The 18,550-nt window shown below is 37.6% G+C and overlaps 1 protein-coding gene across 2 annotated transcripts; it reads right to left on the bottom strand.

Moving 5' to 3' along the window:
- Positions 1-832: 832 nt before the first annotated feature.
- On the bottom strand, positions 833-17,931 carry dnajc7 (DnaJ (Hsp40) homolog, subfamily C, member 7). Of its 2 annotated transcripts, none has more exons than XM_051105941.1 (14): positions 17,688-17,931; positions 11,451-11,539; positions 10,992-11,116; positions 9,791-9,904; positions 9,600-9,674; positions 9,380-9,498; positions 7,985-8,138; positions 7,078-7,242; positions 6,791-6,882; positions 6,640-6,713; positions 6,408-6,554; positions 6,084-6,233; positions 5,837-5,899; positions 833-2,002 (listed from the first exon to the last, which is right to left on the bottom strand). In XM_051105941.1, exons 1-14 carry the CDS (start codon positions 17,849-17,851, stop codon positions 1,965-1,967), a joined length of 1,569 nt encoding a protein of 522 aa, XP_050961898.1. In that variant the 5' UTR covers positions 17,852-17,931; the 3' UTR covers positions 833-1,964. The 2 variants fall into 2 exon arrangements, with proteins under 2 accessions (XP_050961898.1, XP_050961897.1); XM_051105940.1 differs by having other exon boundaries at positions 5,828-5,899.
- Positions 17,932-18,550: the final 619 nt, after the last annotated feature.

The raw sequence follows: 18,550 nt of genomic DNA on the forward strand, positions 1-18,550 counted from the left end.
CTATTCATCAAAGAAACCTGAAAAATTCTACTCAGCTGTTTTCGACAACTTTTTTTGAGCAGCAAATCAGAATATTAGAATGATTTCTGAAGGATCATGTGTGGAGTAATGACACTAAAAATTCATCTTTGAAATCACAGGAATAAATTACATTTAAAAAAAATATTCAAATAGAAAACATTACATAAAATAAAAAAATATTACAAAATTGTACTGTTTTTGCTGTACTTTGGATCAAATAAATGCAGGCCTGGTGAGTAGAAGGGACTTCTTTAAAAAAATAAAATAAAATAAAAATCTTACGGTAGTGTATTTCTAAAACAATCATTTTACACAGCAACGTGTTTTTTTTTTTTTAAACGTGAACACACCTAATGATGCAAAAAATAATAATAAAAAATACAAAAAAAATACAAAAAAAGTATTACAAGAGAAGCATTTGGTGAAGGGGAAAACAGAAAGAGGCTTACTTTATTTACATGGCTTTTTTAAAAACGGTCCATAGTCAAGACTGTTCCAGCGGAGTGAGCAAAGTCAGCATGGACATTGTCTTTTGAATACACTGAAGATCTTTCAAGATGAGCAATATTTCAGACAAATGCTTAAATCATACATTTTCTTAACTGGGTACACGGTCAGGTCAAAGACAGCAAGAGAATGCCGGAGCACAACAAATCTTCAGCGATCCAATGTCAAGGAACATTTAGATAAAACGGTAGATCACACCAAACATGGCTCACTGATCATGCCTGCAATTTACATAGATCCATATTACACGAACTGTGGAGTCAATGGTATCAAGCCCACAAATAACCAGATCAATCAGCTCCTCTGACATCGCTCCCTCCGGAGGCTCTTTAATTCACAAGTTAATAAGAGTGCTGGCCAAACATAGTCTCTCCCTGGGTTTAACCTTTAAGAGTGTAGATCCTAGTGTATTTAAAGATCATCCATCCATTCAAAGCTCACATCCAGCGAATTTACAATAAATATACATATCAAAAAAGTGAGTGTATTTTGTAGTTAAAAAAAATTAAACAGTCATAAACTATCAACACAAAGAAACACTTTACATTCCAGTAAAATGTACAATGCAGCAAGGGGTTGAATGGCAACATCGACAAATGAATCTTACAGAGAGGGACGTGGTCAACGGGTGCTCGAACTCGCTCTCTCTGAACCTTTGTATGCAGTAGTCCGACAATCCACTCGCGTGCCCAAATCGAGAACCAGCGTTATTCTTACGGTGAGATTTGGCATGAGGCGCTGCATTCACGTAATAGTTTGCTGAGGTCTTTAAAATGGTCTGCAATGTCGCATAAATATAATATCTGTGTGAATTCTGACTGTACATGTTTAAACAATCTATACGGCACTAGCAGTTATGAATTTCTGTACTAACCCGCGTTTTTTCTGACGTTACTGGATTTGGACAATGTGGACCATTTTACGATCAGTAATATGCTTGGGATAGAGGCCGTCTAAATGAGATTAGAGTTGTAAGTACTCCTATGCAGTTTCAGGGAGAATTCAGCAGATTTGCATGTAGCACCTTCTTGTGATCCCCCAAACATCAACTCAAACTGTAGTTGATTTTGAAAAGGAAAGCAAAAATGACAATGCATTCGGGGTACATTCGATAGAGTGGATTTAAAAAAAAAACAAAACAGAACAATAAAACTAAAACTGGAATACAAGAGCAAAAAAAGGACACAGATCAGAGAGAGAAAACTGTGCAATGCATCATGTTTTTCTGGTACAGAATGGTCATGCCCCTGCCGTTGTTGTCTTTGTGCGTAAGCAGTAAAACAAGTCAATGGCACAGACGCAGGTCCAACTGTGGGGCCCGAAAGCCCATTACACCAGAATGTAGTACATCAGAGAGCAGGGATGGAGGGGAGTAGTCCGGTTCAGGGGAATTCAGAGGTTGTGAAACTACTGCATACATGCTGAACGTTGCCAAGTTAGCCAAACTGGAAGAAAAAATTTCCAGGTCCAGATGCTGCAGCACAAAAAGAAAAAGACAGGAAAAAAACATGACTGACACTGAAAAGAATAAAAGAATCAGAAACTGAAGAGAATATTATGAATCACAAATGAGCTACAACATCACAACAGCTGTTTACAGTTGTCTTAAAGGGACGGTTCATCCAAAAATGATAATTCTGTCATTAAAGGGTTAGTTCACTTTCAGAACAAAAATTGACAGATGTACTCTCCCGTTGCCATCCAAGATGTTCATGTCATTCTTTCTTCAGTTGTGAAGAAATTATGTTTTTTGAGGAAAACATTTCAGGAATTCTCCCCATATAATGGACTTCTACGGTGCCAGCGAGTTCAAACGTCCAAAATGCAGTTTAAATGCAGCTTCAAAGGGCTCTAAACCGAGGAAGAAGGGTCTTATCTAGTGAAACGATTTTTTGGGGGTCATCGGATGCCCATTTTCCAAGTTGATATGATTCTTTAGGGTCTTAATGAAAAGTCTATAATATACTTTGATTAAAAATTCTCAATGGTTTTGTAAAACAACACCTTTTTTACCTTGTCAAAATGAGCTCAGCAAAAATCATCTCATTCTAAGGGGTTGTTCCTTTAAATGCAAATGAGCTCTGCTCGCCCCACCCCTCTCTTCTCTCTGTGGAAAGATGTCGATCTTGTTTACTTTAGCAGCATTTAGCAGCGTTTAGCCGCTAAACTTCCTAACTACCACATTATAAGGAAAGGCGATCGCAAAGATTCATAAAAAACCCCTTATGCTCACTTCTGCTGTAAGTGAAGCTGGATCATGAATGATTCGCGCAAACATAGACAGATATATGTAGATCGGGAGGCGCATTCCATTCACAAACAAACGTAATCTACTGCATCTTTAGCTGCTCAGATGTCGGGAGTAAAAGATGACCACTACGTTCATTATTACATCCAGCAACACAACACCTCAGTCGCTCAATCGGAGATATTCTTGTCTAATTTACATCCCTGCTCCGGCATCAAAACATGGAAAGTTACTGGACTGTTACAGCTGGTCTGAGGTAAGAGCTCATGTCAATCAGCTATCGTGGGAGTGGCCTCTGTGGGTGTGATGCCACAACGACAGGCATCTGAGAACGGCTCGATTTGAAAAAGGGGATATTATTTTTACAGATTAATTACATAATAAATAAATAATTATAAATTATTATAAATAAATAAATAATAATAATAAATAATAAAGAAAAACCACTGCATGCATTTGTATCATTATAGGGTAGATCTGTACATACACCGCCAACACACATTAATGCTCAAACAACATGAAAAAGTGAACTTAGCATCCGATGACCCCTTTAAGAAAATAACCAATTACAGTTTGTATACACTTTTAAACCTCAAATGCTCGTCTTGTCTCATCTGCCTGAAATCTTGTTTTTTCCCAGTTCAAGACAGTTAGGGTAGGTTGGAAAAACTCCCATCTCATTTTCTTCTCAAACTTCAAAATTGTCATTCTTTGCAAGTTCACTTTGTAAACACTGGGTCGGTACTTCTGCAGCGATGTTGAAAATAAGATGGGAGTTTTTCGACTAACCCTAACTGTCATGAACCAAAAAAAACAGTTCAGGCAGACGAGAGTTTGAGGTTAAAGTATATAAATCGTTTCACTAGATAAGACCCTTCTTCCTCAGCTAGGATCGTTTAGAGCCCTTTGCATTTTGGACAACATTAAAAGTTCGGTATATGGAGAAAAATCCAGAAATCCTTACGATTGAAGAAAGAAAAAAAACAAAAAAAAAAAACAGACATGAACATTTTGGATGACAAAGGGGTGAGTAAATTATCTGTATATTTTTGTTCTGGAAGTGAACTTCTCCTTTAATGACTCACCCTCATGTCGTTACAAATCCTTAAGTCCTTCGTTCATCTTCAGAAGGCCCAACTTCAAGACCCAGAAAGACATTGTTAAAATAGTCTATGTGACATCAGTGGTTCAACCGTAATTTTATTAAGTGTGTGATACGGTCATGAACGCATGTTGAAGACTAACACAGAAGAGGGAAATTGTTAAAAGTGGTAATTTTGTTTTCTTTGCACACAAAGTATTCTTAGCTTTATAAAATTAAGGTTGAACCACTGATGTCACATGGACTATTTTATCGATGTCCTTACTACCTTTCTGGGTCTTGAACGTGGCAGTTGTGTTGCTGTCTACGCAGGGGACAAAAGCTCTTGGATTTCATCAAAAATACTTTTATTTGTGTTCTGAAAAAGAATAAAGGTCCTACAGGTTTGGAAAGACATGAGGGAGAATAATTAATGACAATTTTCATTTTTGGGTGAACTATCCCTTTAATTTTATATGTACACATCCAATTAAAAGTTTGTGTTCAGTGAGATTGTTTCAAAAAGCAAGGATCTATAAATTGATCAAAAGGACATTTATTCCATTACGAAAGATTTCCATTTCATAAAAATGCTGTTATTTTAAACTAACTTTAAAAGAATCCTGTAAAAAAGTATCATGGTTTCCACAAAAATATTAAACAGTGCAAATTTTCAACACTGATTATAATTTTTTTTTTCTTAAAGGAGTAGTTCACCTCCAGAAAAAAAAAAAAAAAAAAAAAAATTCAGACAATTTACTCACCCCCTTGTCATTCAAGATGTTCATGTCTTACTTCTTTCAGGAAAATATTTCAGGATTTCGGTCCATATAATGGACTTCAATGGTGCACCTGAGTTTGAACTTCCAAAAAGTAGTTTAAATGCAGCTTCAAAGGGCTCTAAATGATCCCAGCCAAGGAAGAAGGGTCTTATCTAACGAAACGATAGGTTATTTTCAAAAATAAATAAATAAAATTACAATTTATATACATTTTTTTAAGCCCCAAATGCTCATCTTGTCTAGCTCTCCAAAATGCATGGATATTCTGTGTAATCTGGGTCAATACAATTAGGGTAGGTTGAAAAACTGCCATCTCATTTTCTCCTCCAACTTCAAAATAGTCCTTCAACGCTGCAGAAGTACCAACCCAGTGTTTACAAAATAAACATGGAAAGAAGATCAAACGGCATTTACAAAAACAGGTAAAACAGTGATGTAGGACGATTTTGACATTGGAGGAGAAAATGAGATGGGAGTTTTTAAACATACCCTAACTGTATTGAACCGGAGGTGCACAGACTACGCATGCACAGCGCAGAGCCAGACAAGATGAGCATTTGATGTAAAACAGCATATAAATTGTAATTTATGTATTCATTTATTTATTTATTTTTTAGAAAATAACCGATCGTTTCACTAGATAAGACCTTTCTTCCTCGACTGGGATCGTTTGGAGCCCTTTGAAGCTGCATTTAAACTACATTTTGGAAGTTCAAACTCAGGGGCACCACATGGAGAGAAATCCTGAAATGTTTTCCTCAAGAAACTATTTCTATATGACTGAAAAAAGAAAGACATGAACATCTTGGATGACAAGGGGAGTAAATTATCTGTAATTTTTTTGTTCTGGAAGTGAACTTCTCCTTTAAGCACCAAATCAGCATATCAGAAAGATTTCTGAAAGATCATTTGACATTGAAGACTAGAAATTCAGCATGACAGGAATAAATTACATAATATTCAAATAGAAAACTATTTTAAATTGCAATAATATTTTACAACATTACTGTCATTACTATATTTTTGATCAAATAAGTGCTTCTTCAGTGCGCATTAGAGACTTTTTAAAACAATCACACTGATCCCAAACTTTTGAACAGTACTGTAATTCAATGGTTTATTGAACAGTTTGAACATGCAATTAATGGATGATTATGATAAATAAAGGTAAATAAAGGTGTGCCTTACATGAATTACCTTCAAAACTAAACCCACCAGGGCCACCAAAGAAAGCTTTGAAGATGTTGTTGGCATCAAAGTCTGAAAAACAGCAAATAAAAAGAGAAAAAGTAATTAGTCACCACACAAAGATCTAATATTTTTAGCCTTTATGTAAGCTTCAGTTATAAGACAGTACTAAGTAATAAAACACAAAACCCTTATTCAAGAACTTAATGTATTAACAGAAAGAGAAAAAGAGCCTGAAAGTTTGAAGGAGACAGACCCATGTTCATGTCGTCATCCTCCAGGTCGTGGCCGCTGTCATAGCGGGACTTCTTCTTGGGGTCAGAGAGCACAGTGAAGGCCTCGCCGACCTCCTTAAATTTCTTTTCTTCTTCTTTCTGCACTTCAGCACTCGCTCCGCTGTGCCGGTCTGTGAAAAAACATAAAAGAGAATGTGTTAGAGAATCAGGGGGGAAAAAAAACAAAACAAAAAAAAAAAAACCTTGAGGAATTATACACTGGATTTCCAAAAACTGCAGATAGATCAGACTTCTGGGGAATCTGCAGATATAGACTGGATATCTGTATTCAGTGAAATATGTACCTGGGTGGTGCATCAAGGCTCGTTTACGGTAGGCCTTTTTGATTTCATCTTCCGTGGCGTTTTTATCCACACCAAGGACCTTGTAATAATCTTTCCTCTTGCTTTTCTTCAGCTCTAACTGAGCGTTCTTCAATAGGTTCTTATGTTCTGAAAAAACACCACAGACAAAATGAGATTTGCCACACCTTTAAGGGAAATTAAGCATTTTAATGCACATTCAAGACACACGTACCTTTAGTCTTCTCTGTTTGGTAAACCTTCTCATAGTCTCTGACAGCCTCTTCATACTGCTCTGTGTCCATGTAACTACAGTGCAAAATGAACTAGTTAAACGAGAAATGAAGTTTCAGATTTGTTTAAAGTGTGTCGAAACTCAAACGTACCATTGGGCTCTTCTCAAGTAGGCTTTAATGTAGGTCTCATCCAGTTTAATAGCCTTTGTGCAGTCCTCAATGGCCTGCTCAAGTTTGTTTAACTGAAGGCACAAGGAAAAGAGAGAGAAACATCATGCGTTAGTGCCAAACGATGACTAAAATGAGACGGACACATGCGACTTGGTTTCAGAACAGGAAAAAGGTCTATCGTTTGGCTCTGTGAGCCACTGCAATACTGCTAATACATTCAAACAATGTCTACAGAAGTGTAACACCAAAACAAGGAGCATGCTGACCTTGGATCCGACGGTGGCTCGGTTACAGTACAGCTTGGCGTTGGTTTTGATGTTGTTTGGGTCGATGGTCAAGGCCTCTGAGTAGAGGTCATATGCCTCCTCAAAGCTGCCCTCTTTAAATGCTTTGTTTCCTTCCTCTTTCTTCGCCTTGAGGGCTTTAGCATTCTATAACAGAGACATAATTAGACATTTTACAGACACTGTACTAAAACTGTTTAAAAGAAGAGTTCAGTTTGCTGAAAATTTACTTAGCCTCAGGCCATACAAGATGTAGATTTTTTTTTTTTTTTTTTTTTTTTTTTTCACATCAACAGATTAGGAGAAATTCCACAAGTAATCCACACCACTCCAGTTCATCAACTAAAGTCTTGGAAAGCAAAAATTTGGGTGTTTGTAATAAATTAATCATTAAAACGTTATTACATTCAAACAGTTGCTTCTGGCTAAAACACAAGTTTCCATAAAATCTCTAGTGATACAGACAACACACTTAAAAAGTAATACATCTGTTGATATTGATGTGAGAGGACAACAGGGGATGGACTTTTCACTGGAGAAAGCATTATTATTGACTACAGAGTCATGTTTTGGCCAGAAGCAAGGGTTTAAAGTTAAAATGCATTAATGATGGGTTTGTTTCTTACAAACACGCAGCTTGTCGCTTCAGTCGTGTGGATTACTTGTGAATTATTGTGATGTTTGTTTGGACTCATTCTGACGGCACCCATTCACTGCTGAGGATCCATTGATGAGCAAGTTACGTAAAGGTAAATCGGTTTTGATAAGAAAAACAAACTCATCTACATCTTAGATGGCCTGAGGGGGAGTTAAATTTAGGCAAATTTTCATTTCTTGGTGAACTATACCTTTAATTTGTATACCTATAATGCAAATCAATTAAACTTACTCTGCAGGCCAGACGGGCCTTCTCATGGTCCGGTGCCATGCGCAGCGCCTGAATGAAAAACTGCACAGCCTTATCGATGCAGTCTTCATAGTACAGACATAATCCCCGCACATACAGGGCATCGCCATTTGTGGAATCCATCCGCAATATGTCGCTGAAGATGCAAAAAGAGTGAGATACAAAATATGCATTAGTGGTCAACTGATATGGATTTTTCAATAGACGATGAAAACAATGTGGGCAATAGCAAATATAATGGCTATAATATATAGAAAATGTGCAGTCTGAAGTTTAAGACTTCTGTTTGGCTGAACAAGCAGGTTGATCAATTTATCAGTATGGCAAAAAAAAATATTTACAGACATTGTCCACACATACACTACCAATCAAGACATTTTTTCCTGTCTCTTATGCTCACCACGAATGCATTTGTATGAACAAAAATACAATAAAAATAGTGAATACAATGAAAACAAATTATTGTCTTACTGTGATCAGTCAAACAGTAAGATTTTTAATGTTTTTTTTGAAAGAGGTTTCTTCTGCTCACCAAGCCTGCATTTATTCGATCCAAAGTAAAGCAAAAACAGTACAATTTTGAATATTTTTACTATTTAAAACAACTTTATCTGAATAGATTTCAAAATGTTTTTTAAATTTACTGTCACATGATCCTTCAGAAATCATACTAATATGCTGATTTGCTGTTCAAGAAGCATTCTTAAATTATTATTAGCATCAATATAAAAAAGTAGATTTTTTCCTTTTTCTGTTTTTTTTTTTTCTCTCTCAGGATTCTTTGATGAATAGAAAGAAAATGTACACTTATTTAGCAGGGATGCTGTAAATTGATCAAAAGTGAGGATTTCTTTTTCAGATAAATGCTGTTCTTCTGAACTTTCTATTCATCAAAGAAACCTGAAAAAAAAAAAAACAACCAAAAAAAAAAAAAAAAAAAAAAAAAAAACTTTGGATCAAATAAATGCAGGCTTGGTGAGCAGAAAAAAAAAAAAAAATCGTACTGTTCAAAAACTTTTTTAAAATGTAATTTTAAAATGTGTAATTGTGACGGCAAAGCTGAATTTTAAGCAGCCGTCACTCCAGTCTTCAGTGCCATCTTTCATGAATGAGACTCTTCACGAAAAAAGTGAAGTGACAGACCAATATATTAGCCAGGCAAATTAATATGCGGTTTGAGATGATGGAAACTGACCAATAAAATTTACATACAGCTTTGTTTTTTTTTTTTTTGTGTGCACTGTCAAAACTGAAGGCTACAGAAGAGAATATTCTAAAATACAATGACAAATAATAAACTCGCAGCACTGTATTATAATATATATATATTATATATTTTAATTTATTTATTTTCCCATAACGCTGTAGTGTTGTTACCTGGCAACAGATTGGGCCTCTGGGTAGCGTCCCAGCAGAGCCAGACACTCAGCTTTCAACACCTTGAACCTGTGACATGCAGATGCGGACTCTAATGCCCGATCCATACAGAACACCACCTACAGAGAGAAACATACTCATATTCATCTGTATATCAGATTCTTGATATACAGATTAATCTACAAGAGTAAGCTAGAAGAGTAATGCCAGACATGCTTACCATCCTGAAGTCTCGCTTCTCAAAGCTGATCTCAGCCATTCGCTCAAACTCCAGGATGGACTCTGCATTCTTCAGCTGCAAAAAACACAAGAGGTCAGTGACTTTATGAATGACACATGCCATAAGTTCAGAGGCGATTATGGACGCCTGCAATGAGACATAACTGTGTATGGTATTAATAGTCAATGTACCTCCTGCTGCGCCTGACTGTTGTCCGGTTCCAGCTCTAGAACCTTCTGGAAGCAGCGGCTGGCTGCCATAGCATTGCCAAGCAGCAGGTGGCACTTGCCTTCACGCATGTGACCCTGTGGATCAAAGCGGTAATGATTAGTGAGATACAATTTAAAACACTCAAAAGAATGCAAACTACATTTACACATTTAACAGACACTTGTACCTGAAGCGATGTGCATCGCATTCAAAGTATGCATTTTATCAGTGCACGAGGTCCAAGCCTTTTTTGACAGCCAAAACACTTTAACATACATTATTTACGTCAAGCACCCCCTGAGATTAACCCTGTAATGCCTGAAATGTGAAAAAATGGTCAAAAAATATTTTGATATGGAATGGACTTTTGGAGTATCATATTTGATACATCAGACTTGCAAAATTTTGGATGGATAAATCAATAAGTAAATCAGAACACTTAAATCAAAAGGTGATATGGAATAGTGTGTGAATATTAAGCTGTAAAAAAATTTAAATATGAATCCTACATGTTCTGCATATCTCTATGTGAATGAGCGGCACAGACGCAAAGTTTCGTTTACTACAAACATAGCGTCTCTGCCGCCTCAATATACGAGTACATGAACAAAAACGATCTCAAGAATTGCTCTGAGAACCACTGCATGAGCGTTTTACCATTTCTTTTGAGAAAAGCCATCATAGTATATACAAACAGAGAAAAAGTTCAGTTTAACTTAAAGAAACTGCAACAGAAATGGATTACTTAAAGTAATGACAGTATTACTACCAATAATAAATTAAGGAATATTATTTATCAGAATCTTTACAAAGTAAACAATGGTCTAAAAAACTCTAAGAGCTAATTAGCACACAAAATACCATTGGTATACTACGTCTGACGCTTCACCAGAAGTTGTACCCACGTTCTTTTTTACAGTAGCGCCCCTGGAAAAGTGGATACACTGTGCATTAAATATGATAAAATAGGCTTTTAAACAAATATTGAATCTTTTTCAGTATTTTGACTATTTTAAAATGATTTAAATACTAAGATTTAAATAATTACTCGCTTTTATCAATTCACAAACCCCCCGCAGTTCCCTCGTGAACCACAGTTTGGGATACGAATAGTTGAAGCACTGAACCAGCTGGAACCTTTTTGCGAATTTTGGAAATGCTCAGATCGTCAAAACGGCCCACCTTCATGAAGGTGTCATCTAGTCGCACGGCCTGCTGGGAGTCCTCCAGCGCCTCTCGGTAGCGACTCAACATCATCAATGTGGCTGCACGGTTGCCGTAGTAACTGGCATTTTTCGGGCACAGGTCTGTTGAAAGTACATAAAAGATGTAGACAGAGACTTCAGTAATCAGAAAGAGAAACAACAGTGGAAAGAAAAAGGTCACCAAAACATTTCTAAAACAAGTGGTTGCTATAACAAACTCTATTGCGGAAATTGTGTTACAGGCTTCGAGGAAAACATGTGGAGATGAGAGAAACCGTGCGCTTATGAGTGAATACGGAGTCTAATATGAGGGCAGTATGTGATTCACAAAGTGTGTAGGAACAAACCAACACCACAAATGCAGAAAATGCCTACAGAAAGCTGGGAAAACAAATAAACCAAATAGACAGCAAAGTACACTTTTAAGAGTTCTTACCGATGGCCTTGGTGTAGAAGTTGAATGCTTCTGCGTATTCCTTCTTGACATAGTATGCATTTCCCTGCTCTTTGAAGCCTTCAGCTTCCCTACAGAATCAACACACAAACAAAAATGGAAATGAGCGTCCAGAAACAGAAGATCAGACCAGCTGTTAGATAACTTGGTGAGATTTAGCAGCTCAAAAACTGAACATCCTCTTTGTACTCTGGGACATGGATATGGCAGAAGTCCTCAGAAAAACCAGACGATACAGATCAGAAAACATTGCTGGCATATGCATATCACATTTCAAAGACGTGAGGCCACTAAAGAAACGGATGCACTGTCAGGACTCAAACACCAGAATACCTGCCCGCACCGGTGTAATAAATACTCCAACACACAATCTTAACACAGCCAGGAGCCCATCAAGGTCAGTGAACGTGTGTGTGTGTGTGTGTGTGTGTGTGTGTGTATTTAATTCATCCATTGTGTTCTGAACTATAGGTGTCTGGGGGAAGTGTACAGAGTTAGATTAGGTTGCTAAACATAGATCCTCCACTACCAGGTGTCTGTTTTAAATCAGTCAAACAGCACACAGATGTATGGCATCAGGTGGGATGAAGTGCTTTCTGGGAAACAACACACGGCGGTATACATTCAAAGACAACTAGAAAACAAGTGTCACATTACCAGCTTTAACTTCACCCATCTACATTGAAGAGTAAATCATAAGAGTGGGGCTGTTCTGCAACAGTAAAAGCCATCTGTAGAGTTGGTTAACTTTATTCCTCTGAGGATTCAGAGCACAGCGGAACTGTGGGTAACGAGGGCAGCACAAGCCCTTTATATCTACATATTTTATGACAGCATGAAGATTTTTTTTTTTGTTTAAAGAGAAGCATTTTTGTGGGGGGAAAATAAATAAAAAAAATCATGTGGCTTACACAATGACCATTACTAAAGCTACAAAACAGAAAGCAAAAGTAAAACATGCAAAGCTGGATTATTATTTTAAGCAATTTGGAACATTAGAGAAAAAGTCAAAGTGATAGTTTATATCTCACAGTTCTGGGTTTATTTCTTTTAATTTGGATTTTTTTCAGAATTGTGAGGAAAAAGGATAAATAGTAAGATAACTACAAGTTTATTTCAGTGTTATCGTTGGCTGATAGAAAGGTTAAAAAAAACAAACATTTATTTAAGATGGAAATACGATCAAGACCCTCGATCACATAATGATCTATTCTGTCGTGAAGCGCTTAAAACCATGGACAACATAAGCCAGTTCCACCATAAAATAACTTCCGAATCATTTTTTGAACTGGTTCATTAAAACAATATATCCGAAAGAACCTTTTCGTGCAAACGAATCAGACTGCTAATCACTATTAGTGAGCAAGACGCAAATTGATGGGTGCTTCTCAATTGGAAGGCTGCATCCTCAAAGTCAGATGAGCTCACTGCTGACTCGTTTTCATTCAGTTTATTTTTGTGAATTGACATTCAGCGACGTTTGATGACTTAGCAGCCGAGATATGCAGCCTTTGTATGATGCAGCCTTCTGTTTAAGAGGCATCCATAGATAAGCTTTGTTGAACTGAAAACGGCTCTGAATGAGCAGTCGACTCCCCTGGATTCCAAACTTTGGAATCAACTCTCGATTTCAAATGCCTCGGAATCTATTCTTTTTTAAATCGATTCCCAGCCAACACACAACACCTCAATCGCTCAATCTGAGATATTCTTGTCTAACTTACATCCCTGCGCTGGCATTGAAACAAAGAGGACGGACTCTGACAGCTGATCTGAGGTAAAACGCTCATGTCAATCAACTATCGTGGGAGCGGCCTCTGTGGGTGTGACACCACAATGACAGGCATCTGAGAACAGCTCGATTTGAAAAAGGGGATATTATTTTTACAGATTAATTAAAAACCACTGCATGGATTTTTATCATTATAAGGTAGATTTGTACATACACTGCCAACACACATTAATGTTCAAACAACTTGTAAAAGTGAACTTAGCATCCGATGACCCCTTTAAAGCAGCCTCGACGAGAATGAGATGATTTTTGCAGAGCTGATTTTGGCAAGGTAAAAAGGGTGTTGTTTTACACAACCACTGAGAATTTTTAACCAAAGTATATTATAGACTTTTCATTAAGACCCTAAAGAATCATATCAACTTGTGGAAAATGGGCATCCAATGACCCCTTTAATACCATATATTCGTCCTTCAAAAGGAGAAACCGAAACAATGATATGCTAGATATACAAAACATAAAGCAGCGCTTGATTACTATTTTAGTTGTTGATAACTTTATTTCAATTTTTTTTTTTTTAATTATAAGCGGCTCATGTTGTTATGAAAATATTCGCACCTTGGAGTGCTTGCGTAAGATCACGTAACAGTCTTTTGTTTGTGCCGCCTTCATTTACTTACTCGTTTTCATCACTTTCGCTTTAATTCTCCGGCACTGATTTGTATGCACCGACGCTGCAACAGCGATCGGGAGTGAGATTCTTAACTATAGAACTATAGTTATATAGTTATAGTATACTATAGTGATATATATATATATATATATATATATATGAAGTTCATTAATCATAATCGAGGTAAAACTTTCAGTTAATTAACTATTTGACTTTTAGGTCATATCGTCCAGCTCTATTAAATATATACAATCAGTTAATTAGCAGAAGTTATTACTCCACCACATGGGTGTGACATCATTAACAATGACACTATATGGTTGAACAAATATGGTTCAAACTACAGAGATGCGTCGTGATTAGCGGTTCTGTTTCCACAACAATACATCACTCTATGACGGTTAATCAGTGAGTTACATCGTTGTAGGGGAAACGCACCTCAGATCAGACTTCGTGCAGCTTCCTCATGCCAAGTAAAATGTAAACACGTGCAATGTTGTTTGTACAAAGCATGCTGAATGGCTTTGTAGAAACAAGACTGTGTTGTTGCGAAGCAAGAGTAGAGCGGAAAATAGCAATATACGGCTGGTCTACACACCTCGTTGAGTTTTAAGACTAGTGGAGACGGCAAAATGGGATAAAGCTGTGCATTTCAGCTTCCTATGTTACTGCCTCAGAAAATCTGAACACAGCTTTGGATTACAGATTACAAAATCCACATGCATTTAGAAAACACCTTTTTCATTTCATAATGACATTAAGAGCCTTTCTAGTGAATCCTGAGTGACTCTCTTGATCATCTTCACCCTGGTTTCAGGTCAAGCTGACCAAAAGCCCAGTGAGATCATGTTCAACTTTTATTTGCAAATCACTGACTATAAAGACACACTGACACAAATGAGACAAACAACAAACTTAATTACTCACACCCCTGTCACAATTGCAGGGCAAGTCAGCATGTTATTTACTTCTTTAAAACCTGCGTACACATCACACTAATGAAATCTCTAGAATATTCTTGAAGGATTTTACACACCATTCAACAGCTGAGCCTACTTAATCGCACACCAACGTTCAACCTCACACTCTCCACTGACAGAGAGCAGCTGTAGTGATGTGTTTGTCCTGTGCCACCTGTGTGGTCATGCAAATATAGGGCATTATTCATACCTACAGCATGACGTCACAATCACACCCACCAGTTAATCTGACCACCAAAACCAGGAAATGATGTAGTGGAATGAATCATTAGTAAAGCATAAAAGGTGTTTCCTATAAAGTGCACTCGTGTGCCTTACTGAGGAAGTTGTTTTCCCAATCATTTTTCTTACCTTAAACCATGCACCATACCAACCTACTATGAGGTGAATCACAATACAAACTTTCAACTGAAGCAAAACATTTGAAAAATCTGACAAAAAAAAAAAGATACAAGGACTGTGTACTTAAAGGAGAAGTACTCACAACCATGTCAGCCAAGATGTTCATGTCTTTTTTTTCCTTTGAGGAAACCATCTCAGGATTTTTCTCCATATAGTGGATTTCAATGGTGGCCAATGGGTTGAAGGTCCAAATTGCAGTTGCAGTGCAGCTTCAAAGGGCTCTACACGATCCCAGCTGAGGAATAAGGGTCTTATCTAGAGAAATGATTGATGATTTTCTTTATATAAAATAAAAAAAAATTAAAAAAAATTAAAATGTATGCATTTTAACCACAAATGCTCGTCTTGCAATAGCTCCGCAATGCGTCACGCATGGTTAGATCTTTGTCTGTGTACTGTGGTTCCTTCAACTTAAAAATTGCCAGACATCGTTGTTTTGCCTTTTTTTGTACAGGCGGTTTGACTTCTTTCCATGTTTGCTTTGTACACTGGGTCGGTACTTCCGTCTCCTTTCCAACATGATTACGTAATGCATGAAGCCAAGCATTAGTGGTTAAAAAGCATACAATTATTTTTTTTTTTTTTAAGAAAATGGCCCGATTGTGTCGCTAAATAAGACCCTTATTTCTCAGGTGGGATCATGTAGGGCTCTTTGAAGCTGCACTGAAACTGCAATTTGGACCTTCAACCCATTGATCCCCATTGAAGTCCACTATACAGAGAGAAATTCTGGAATGTTTCCTTTAAAAAAAAAAAAAAAAAACTTTGAAAACAACGACTGAAGAAATAAAGACACAAACATCTTGGATGACGTGGGGGCGAGTAGATTATCAGGAAATTTTTATTCTGGAAATGAACTTCTCCTTTAACAGCTTTTAAATTAAATTCTCTGATTGGTGGAGATTACTCTGCAGAATCAGGGATAATTTAGTTTGTCACTAAGAAGTCCACTGTTGAACCTGATTTAAAAAACACACAAATAAAGCCATCCGATGGCTTTAACAAAAGCAATTTTGACCTCATACCTCAGAGGAACGCATGTTATCATTAAAAATTAATTTTTTTGAGGAGGAAACGGATGGGATTTTTACTTCCAGACCCTGACTGTTGCACTGATAGTCCAACTGACATTTAGTTATGGTTTCCTATGTACTCTAAATAAATCTACTAAAACAACAGCAGACAAATTATATCAGAATGTTCAAGTAAAGCAATTAAATCTCACCAGGTACATCAGGCTTGTACTGTAACATTACAGGAGTGTGTGACTCTGACAGATAATACTCTAACTACACTTCACATGAGGAAAGTTATGTCAGACACGAGGTTAACTTTTCCCGCATCCAATTACAGTTCGGTATCCGATAGTTGCTAGTCAACCTGCAAGTTCACGTCATGCCTGCGTCCGCCCACAGAAACTTCAGTCAAACAGAAAGTTCCAGAAGTGAACGACTTCTTATATATAGCCGTGGTATATAAAATACTTCGGGGTTTAAATTCACATCTTGACTTTAATTAGACAAACACTGAATAAATATAATCGGAGCGCATATGCATTTAAAGAGACAGTGCCTCAAATTTAAAATTCGGTCATCAAAGCAAGATGTCAGACAGCTTCAGATGCGTGACTTGCAGCCTCATTCACTATCTTCACTTGTAATACTTTACAATAAAAGTAGAACTGTATTTGAGGTTGTCATTCTCCTTAACGTGACCTAAATGAGTAATCCAGGTGTGTGAACGATGTCAGAATGTACATCTTTTGCGGTGAACGGTCCCTTTAAGAGATACATTTTAAAAAGCTGCGAATCTGTTCACGTTCCAACTTGGACAAAACACACAATCAAGTGTCAAAAGAAGTGGCCTGCAAATGTTACGTTGTATAGGAGACCCGCAGGGACAGAACGTCATTTCCTCTATAAGCATGTGTGTTTTTTCATTGTAGTCACCTACTAAGGATATCGATCAGTAACAATTATTGTTTGATATATTTAATGTAACAATGCGTCATCGATGAATAACTAGATGTTTCGGCTGTCATGTGTGCAGGTTTAAGCGTACCTGCATTGTGCTCTTAAGAGCAATGATGTCACGCTGCCTTCAACCTAATTCTCATCCTAAAACTGTGTCACGGCATACAGCACAGCTGTCGTAATAACACGATGCATGACACGCTTAATCATCGCTTTAAAAGGTCAAAGCTCATTTGAAATATTTAAGGACAAAGCCAGGTTAATCGCAAGGCACCCCAACACTAAAACAGCTGCCTGGCACACTAGGCCATAGACACCCCTTGATTTTCAAGTTATGCGGCAATCACGATCTCAGGGTCTTTATACAACCGTGAGCCCGATCAAGGCTTCCCTGAAGCCCAGCTGCCTCACGAACGGACCGACCGGCATCAAATTAAAGCGATCGCTTTTTTCGGGTACCTCTCTAACTCCTCGTCGCTGGTTAAGTCCATCTCTGGATCCGCGGACGAGTCGTAGTCAACAGTCGCCATTTTGCTGTAGAGAGGCGGAGGATGAAACGAGGCATGTGAGCCTTTCATACTGCCTTCAGCTCCGCCTTCCGCAGCCGTGCGCAATATGCCCATAGTAGGTCAACGGATACGAGAACTTACCAAAAGATAAGTGTGGACAAAGAGTTTTAAGAAATAAAAGTGCACTGAAGTTCAACGCAGAGCAGTTTGCTACTAGACCTAGTGAGTTCAAATGAACGGCTTTACGTTGTTTTCAAACTATAGAGACTGCACACGCGTCTCTCTGAACATCAGTGACTATTATACATATGTGAAACAACTAAAAGTATTTATTTAAATACTATGGTAGGGAATTTGATTCATTTCCCGTGACGAATCTTTTGAATCAGTTCGCTTTTGAAGATTCGTTCAGTCATCGCAGGTGAGGTTGTGTTACACCAGTAGGTGGCAACAAATTACCGTCTTTTTGTGTGGCTGTATATGCGGCATAGTATAGTACAATAATACAGTGGTGCCCAAACTCGGTCCTGGAGGGCTGGTGTCCTGCAGAGTTTAGATGCAACGCTAATTAACCACACCTGATCCAACTAATCAAGTCCTTCAGGCTTAACTGAAAACTGCATAGATTGTGTGTTAGAGCAAGGTTGAAACAAAAATCTGCAGGGTGTGGGCCTCCAGGAACTGAGTTTGACACCCCTGGTATAGTACAATGATACAGTGGTGCCCAAACTTGGTCCTGGAGGGCTGGTGTCCTGCAGAGTTTGGTTTCAACCTCAATTAAACACACCTGAACCAGCTAATTAAGTTTTACTA

Source organism: Labeo rohita, chromosome 3 (assembly GCF_022985175.1).
Source record: "Labeo rohita strain BAU-BD-2019 chromosome 3, IGBB_LRoh.1.0, whole genome shotgun sequence".
Lineage (NCBI taxonomy): Eukaryota > Metazoa > Chordata > Actinopteri > Cypriniformes > Cyprinidae > Labeo > Labeo rohita.